This window comes from Sinocyclocheilus rhinocerous, unplaced genomic scaffold (genome assembly GCF_001515625.1).
Source record: "Sinocyclocheilus rhinocerous isolate Xijiao unplaced genomic scaffold, SAMN03320098_v1.1 scaffold711, whole genome shotgun sequence".
In the NCBI taxonomy this organism is placed as follows: domain Eukaryota; kingdom Metazoa; phylum Chordata; class Actinopteri; order Cypriniformes; family Cyprinidae; genus Sinocyclocheilus; species Sinocyclocheilus rhinocerous.
The window spans coordinates 2,734,433-2,742,146 of record NW_015641018.1 but is presented as its reverse complement, the minus strand read 5'-3'; the positions used below and the strand labels follow the sequence as shown (position 1 = coordinate 2,742,146).

At 39.1% G+C, this 7,714-nt stretch overlaps 1 protein-coding gene across 2 annotated transcripts in view; it reads left to right on the top strand.

Moving 5' to 3' along the window:
• Positions 1–968: 968 nt before the first annotated feature.
• Positions 969–7,714, top strand: part of LOC107753823 (arrestin domain-containing protein 2-like) — a 9,930-nt gene continuing 3,184 nt past the window's right edge. The window contains exons 1-7 of one of the 2 annotated variants that reach the window (XM_016570073.1): positions 969–1,057; positions 1,137–1,397; positions 5,586–5,655; positions 5,761–5,908; positions 5,986–6,345; positions 6,418–6,580; positions 6,691–6,845. In XM_016570073.1, coding sequence (XP_016425559.1) covers positions 1,018–1,057; positions 1,137–1,397; positions 5,586–5,655; positions 5,761–5,908; positions 5,986–6,345; positions 6,418–6,580; positions 6,691–6,845 — 1,197 coding nt within the window. In that variant the 5' untranslated portion in view covers positions 969–1,017. Of the gene's footprint in view, positions 1,058–1,136; positions 1,398–4,043; positions 4,763–5,585; positions 5,656–5,760; positions 5,909–5,985; positions 6,346–6,417; positions 6,581–6,690; positions 6,846–7,714 lie in introns of those variants that run through there. The other variant, XM_016570074.1, reaches the window with a different exon arrangement.

Genomic DNA, 7,714 nt, shown 5'->3' with positions numbered 1-7,714 from the left:
TTTTTAAAGACCAAGGAGAGGGAGTGGTCATGGTGAAACATCCAATCAAGCCCCGAATGTGCTCTGTACAGGACATCCAGACTTAAAACTGACATGTAACGTCTCAAAGAAATCGCTAAAACATAATGTCCTCTACAGAGGACAAAACTCCATAGCTGGTAGTCAGGAGGATATATATATATATATCTTTTCTTTTCCACTTTATCCCGGCAGAAATACAACAATAGACAACAGAAAATGTTACATTACATCCAGCAAGAAAAATTTATCTCAGAGTAACACTAGGCTATTGCTTTCCCATAGCTTCAAAAAACGCAAGAAACTGGCCCGTTATTGTCTAAATTTAAAACAAGGGTGTTACATTTGATCACTAAATGAATGTCGGCCATTTTTAAAGACCAAGGAGAGGGAGTGGTCATGGTGAAACATCCAATCAAGCCCCGAATGTGCTCTGTACAGGACATCCAGACTTAAAACTGACATGTAACGTCTCAAAGAAATCGCTAAAACATAATGTCCTCTACAGAGGACAAAACTCCATAGCTGGTAGTCAGGAGGATATATATATATATATATCTTTTCTTTTCCACTTTATCCCGGCAGAAATACAACAATAGACAACAGAAAATGTTACATTACATCCAGCAAGAAAAATTTATCTCAGAGTAACACTAGGCTATTGCTTTCCCATAGCTTCAAAAAACGCAAGAAACTGGCCCGTTATTGTCTAAATTTAAAACATGCTCAAAGGCATATATTTACACCAGCCAGTGGGCGTGGCTACAACTTAAAAGGGCGTGTTCTGCTTCCTATTGGTGCACAAACGAAAGTGGGCGGTCTCCAAACAACACAATACATTTAGCTTTTACGCTGGTGTTGTGACTTTATTCTTGCACGCAGACTGCAGTTAGTTTGTGGGTTTTAAAAGTGAAAGTTGCGTTCGTCTTCTTTTTGACCTTGTTTTAATGTCACCTAAGTAACTTAATAACGTTCTAACTATTTAAAACTGAAGGTTTAATGACGTTTTTATTGAGCGCTGTGCTTGCACCTGGTATAAGTGAGTTAAAATAGCCTTTAATCGTGATGCACAAACTGATTATTCATATGACTTGAACTCTATATTTTGGGCATCACAGTTATGGCTTTCCAAAGCGTCAAACTCTTTGCTCTTGAGCTGGACGGTCCGGAGGATGCTGTGTACAGCAGTGGAGAGATGGTCACTGGCGCGGTGATCCTGGAGCTCAACCGGGAAATCAAAGTCCGAGCCCTGAGAGTCCTGGGACGCGGGGTCGCTGCAGCCCACTGGCTGGAAAACCGCAGTGTCGGCGTGAACACCGTCTATAACGACTACACATCCAAGATCACTTACTTCAGGAAGAGACAGCACCTTATCCGAGGTGGGTTTGAACGGATTTATCAACTCGTTAGATATTTAAAGCGATGGCTCACTCAAAAAATAAGAAACCGTTTGAGTTTATCTCCCCATTTAGCAATGTATATATTTGTGTGTGTGTCATTTCTGGCCAAAATATGATTTAAATGTATGCTAAATATGTAGTTATAGTTTCAACCTTCATATACCATATTATATTTCAAATTTTTTTTATTTATTTCAGAGGCATGTATTTTAGATGTTGCTTGGGCATTTGGATACAACATATGGATACTTTAAATCAGTCGTGGGCCCCGTGTCTCACCTGGTTGCCCGTTGATGCCAACATTAACCAAAGTTGCCCCGTGTATCACCAGCCTACAGTAGCATTTAGGCTAAATAATACAAATGTGGTGGAGAGAATAGCCTACTAGACATCAAAATTAGATGTATGATTTAATAATGCTTCATTTACATTTCATATATTTTATTAATGTATAATTATACAAATTTATAATAATTTAATTATACAAAATAAAGTATAATTATATATTGTATTTGTTTTAGAACATTGTAAAGTTTATTCCTTGCTGATTTTTATTCAAATGTGTTTCTATACGTGCTATAGACAAATGAAGTTTTTCTTCAAATGGGATGTGAATTTATTTAGAATTGAAATATATGGAGGGCAAAATATATTTTTAAATGCTTTTTAAAAAATATTGTTATATTGTTAATATATTTTCAAAAGTATACAAAAACAAAAAGCCCCCCAAAAAATTTTTTGGCATCTTTTTTTTTTTTTTTTTGAAATTTATTTAAACAATATATTTGAAATATATTTTTTTGTTGTATGTCTGTGCATCACAAAAAGAGAAATTCTGTAGAATATTTTTCTACGGTGATATTTACGGTGATAATATCACATTTTTACGGTGATATTTATGCCCTTTTTGAGGCGTCACATCTTGTATATACAAAATACAAAATACAAAAAATGACGAAGAAAGAAAGTCATGCAGGTTTGGAACAACATGAGGGAGAGTAAATCACGACAAAATGGTGAACTGCCCCTTTAAGAGCGGTCATGCAGTAGTTTCACTAATGACTGGCTTCTTCTTCGTGACCTCTGACAGCTGGCACAGGAGCGATAACGCTGAGCAAACGTGTGATCTGGTTAATCATTCATCTGTTTAGGTGAAATACACACGAGCAACTGCACTTCACAAGCCAAATGCTTCTCACCAAGGTGATAAAAGCTCAGTTATTGTCATTAAAATGAAATAAAGGGGCGTTTGGGTTGATGTTAATAGGAAGTACTGATTTACAGGTTATCAGGTTGTGTTTTACTGCTCTCAAACTCTTTGCTCTTGAGCTGGACGGTCCGGAGGATGCTGTGTACAGCAGTGGAGAGATGATCACTGGCGTGGTCACACAACACAATATAATGTAATAGTTATAGATGTTATGACCGTCTAGTTGATTTCAACACTTTGCTGCAGTAATTGGCAGTTTCTGTGAATGCAGTACAATATGGTGTCCCAATACTGTTTTGTTGTTTGAGATGTATTATATAAGCTATGTCTGGTAAACTATTATCTAGCATGCAACGTAGCTGGTTTAAATGCAATCTCCAAAGTTTCAATCTGTATACACCTTAAAATTTTTGCCCTGTCCTTAGAGGTCTTGATCCTCACAACAATATCTAACAATGATACAACAATATATATATATATATATAACAGAATACTTTTGACACACTGTTGAATTAATATTCAATTAATTGTAATTTTTTTGTAATTATAAAATAATTTGTGATTTATTTAGTGTAATGAGAGAAAGATAAGTAAATTACAATAAGTAAATAATCTTTGTCAAATTATTTAAACAAATGTTTTTCTTTAACTTTAACTTTATTTTTATTTTTTTGACTTAGTTCTCTCATTGCATTTTTCTTCACTGACAGTCTGTCAAGTGTTTTTTAAATTTTTTTCCCAAGTTATCAAAGATTATCAGAATGCAAACAGACTTTTCTTTCTTCAGTGATAACGAGAAATGAGGCCGTGGACAGATGAAAGATCCGTCATCACAGCCAATGTTTTGTCAGATATCACAACTGACAATGAAGAGTCCTTTAAGGAATATGATTACTAATATGCATTTCAGACACTGGCTCACATCCGTTCTTCTCTGAAGGCTTGGATTGGCCAATAATTGGCTATTTTACAGTTTCGGCCAATTAAAGTTGGTTCTTGTGTCAAAACAGAGCGCTACACAGTTTAGATGCGTGTCTACATACCGCAGTGTCAGTTTAAGAAATCGCATGGCCAGGCTTTCTTATCATTATCTAAATAAACAGCTTGTGACTTCGAAGCACAGACGTGACAGTCCTCACGTTGTAATTTTTTTGAGCTTTAAACCACTAGAGGGAGAACGAAGCACACTAACATGTGCGAGGCGTTAAACTACAGAAGCGAATCCACCGCGAGAGGGCGATGCGTCAACTTTACTTAGCTGCTAACAAACGAACAAGTTGTTTTGGTCATAAAAGTCTGAGAAAAGTGCTTTTGTACTTTTGTTTGACCGCCTTAATACTTTTGGCAGTTCATACACTTTCTGCAGTGCCACTAAATGTTTGAGAGACTGAAATGGCTTCAAGTGTTTGTTTAACTTATATATTACGCAAAGGAAGTTCGCATATGCGCATCTTTCAGAAACGTGACTGATAGAAAGTAGCACAACAGCACAGAACGAACCCGTTTTTGTTTTGCTGAACTTCTTCACTGGGAGGTTCCTCTGCTTTGGGCATGCTCAGTCAGCTTGTTTTTGTCTAAGAACCTGTAAGCATCAATCATCCGAGCTCCCTCTCCATCCACACCCAGTTAAGATGTTTATGAGCAGGCAGCGATTCCTGCAATAGGCCTTACATAATAAAATCAGTAAGACCGCCCACACGAGTTTAAAGGCCCTTCAGGGAACATGCACAGCTTCAGTTTTGTTTTGAACCTGAAGGAAGAGCAGCTTCCTTGCACTTGAATGCACGCTCGCGCTCTTTGTTTGACTTCGCACGTCTGAATTAGACATACTTCAAGGGCTGCACTTGGGAAAAACCAAAGATGATTTTCGACAAGCTGAAAAAGTTCGACATAGTGTTTGATTCTCCGGAGCTGGACTGTCCTCCGGTGTTCAGCAGCAGAGATGTTGTCTCAGGGAAGGTTGTGCTCGAGCTCTCGGCGGAGACTAAAGTGGAGACGCTGAAGTTGCATGCAGAAGGTTTCGCTAAAGTCCACTGGACCGAGTCTCGCAGCGCCGGGTCCAGCACGGCTTACACGCAGAACTACAGCGATGAAGTGGAGTACCTAAACCGGAGAGAAGTTCTGCTGCAGGCAGGTCAGTCATTCGCAGCCAGAGTGGGCTGCCTAACTAGAAGACGTTCAAACTTGTTTTCGCCTTTCAGTCAAACTGAGTCGACTCTTCAAGGAGTTCACCCAAAAATAAAAACAACATTTCTGTTATAATTCTCCCTCATGTCGTTCTAAACCAGACTTGCTTTCTCACGTGATTTTAAAAATAAACAAAGTGAAAACTGCTTGAAGCTAAGAAAAAAGCATCAAAATGTCTACTCCTATGCTGTGTGTGTGTTATCTTTCAGTTAATGTTAATCATTCTACAAGACCATTGATTCAAAAGAACTGAACTCGATAACGAGATCTGTTTTTTCAGTTGGATTAAGCAATTAATTGAACGTATTTTACTCACAGGAATCGATAATAATTGACTCACTCATCGGAAATTGCTACGTTCTTCTTGTAAACAGAAGTTTTTAGTTAATAAGGACTTAAATTAGTCTTAATTATACATGTTTAATTTTTTGTGTGTTTAATTTGAGTGAAGCAGTACCTTTACATCAGCAGTTTGGTTAATGTGTAAATAACTATTAAGGTGAGCAATATTTAATAGCTGCTAAGTCAGTTACTATTCAAGAGGCTGGGGCTAAATGAGAAACAAGTTCTACTTTATGCCTTTAACAACTAACAAAAGCTTAACCGAAAGGTTTTGAATGAACTAGACAAAAATATTCCTTAGTGACAACAGCAGTTGATGGTATGTTTTGTTTATATCATCATATGCAATTCTGATACTACTGCCCTTATCGTTGTGTGTTTATGATCCATTGGTGCAATCATGTTTCTTTACCTTTCTTCCCCTCCAGATAATGGTGAACTGACAGTCCTGTCTGCCGGGAGACACGAGTACCCTTTCAGTTTCCAGCTGCCAGAGGAGTAAGCGTTGCTTGCTTTATTAGTCTCATAAAAATGTTATCAGTGAGCTTTATTTGGAAAGTTCTGCAAGGATATGAGTGTTAATGTAAGTGTTTTGTCTGTCAGAACCCTAGTGACATCTTTTGAGGGCAAGCACGGCAGCATTCGATACTGGGTGAAGGTTAAGCTGCATCGCCCATGGGCCACCGTCAAGAAGATCAAGAAAGAGTTCACGGTTATCGAGCCCATTGACATCAACACACCGAGTTTGCTGGTAGGAGCTCAGAATGGCTGTCGCTTTATTTTCGGTTTATAGTTTTGTGCACGCTAAATCAGAGTTTTTATCTTCAGGCGCCTCAAGCTGGAACCCAAGAGAAGATGGCCCGCATCTGGTACCGCAACTGCGGGCAGGTGTCGATCACCGCAAAGATCGACCGCAAGGGCTACACGCCGGGTGAAGTGATTCCAGTCTTCGCTGAATTCGATAACTCCACGTCTCGCGCCGTGTTGCCGAAAGCTTACATCACCCAGACGCAGACCTTCATCGCAAGGGGAACCATGAAACAGAAGAGGGCCGTGGTGGCCACGTTGTGCGGGGACATAGTTGGCGCACGCCGTAGAGAGACGTGGCACGGCCGCGCCATCAAAATCCCCCCAGTCGGCCCCTCCGTCCTGCAGTGTCGCATCATTAAAGTGGAATACATGCTCAGGGTGAGTTTGAGAACTTTGAGCTACTAAAGCTGCTAGAATGATCTTACTAAACATCACTTTGTATTTTCATAGGTGTGCGTTGATGTTCCTGGGACGTCCAAGCTTTCCCTGGAGCTTCCTTTGGTTATGGGCACCATCCCTTTGCATCCATTCGGCAGTCGCACGTCTAGTGTAAGCAGCCAGTACAGCGTGAACATGGAGTGGCTTCGCATGGCCATCCCTGAGCAGCCTGAGCGTACGTTTCTTCCCAACCCTGGGTTTCGTTCTCTTTCATCAGCCTGAAACGCGACGTCATACCGTGAAATGTGTCGCTCACTTTGAGTCTGGTTTGTTTTTTAACCACAGCTCCTCCAGATTACAGCGCTGTTGTGTCAGATGAGGAAGCGGTCCAGAACTCCACAGCAGTCCAACCTGAGGAAGATCTCAGCGGCGTGCTGCAGCGCTCCCTCATGGCCTACGTGCAGGAGTTCAGATTACGCCCGCCTCCGGTGTACAGCGAGGTGAGCACACATGCAAAAACTGTAGTTATGTATTAGACAGAGGTTTTCAACTGGTTTTGTCAGTCAGGGCCAAGATTTTTTTAAATTTTTACATGTTTATGGAACAAAAAACGAAACTGTTTGGAAGCTTGTTTCACCCCAGAGTACAAAAAATAAATATGTATGTTGTATAATATGTGTAATATGCAATCCCAAAACCTAGACTTTTACTTCAGAAGAGGCCCAAAAAGATGTTTACAGAACAAAAAGCGAAAATATTTGGAAGCCTGTTTCTGCCTCGGAGTAAAAATTTTTTTTAAAAAGTTAAAATAAATTTCAAAATATCACTTCTTATCTTTTAAGTTTGTCTTATGACGTTCTTTTCAATAATTGCAGGTTATATATCATAATTACGACCTCTTGAATTTGCAACTTTATATCTCCCAGTTGTACAATGTGATTTTAATATCACAATTGCATCATAGATTTTTAAATCAGAGGCAGAAAAACTGTTTAATGCAAAAAAACTAAAATTTGGAAGCTTGTTGTTTCTACCTGAGCATAAACCCCTTTTTAAATTTTTTTTTTAATCTCACATTCACTTTTTACTTTGCAACTTTATATGCCTTATGACTTTCTTTTCTATAACTGCAGGTTATATATATCATAATTGCGATTTGAGACTTTCCCCCCCGGTTTCACAGACAAGGCTTAAGCCTAGTCCCAGACAAAAATGTAATTCTGAGCTGTTTCAACTGAAAGAAACTTGCACTGACTGATCTTAAAATATATCAGTGCACACCAGTAATGTTTTTTTCTAAAGCACGTTTATAAAAACGACTTAAATGTCCTAATTGAACTATGGCCTAATCCTGGTTTAGTCTAAGCCC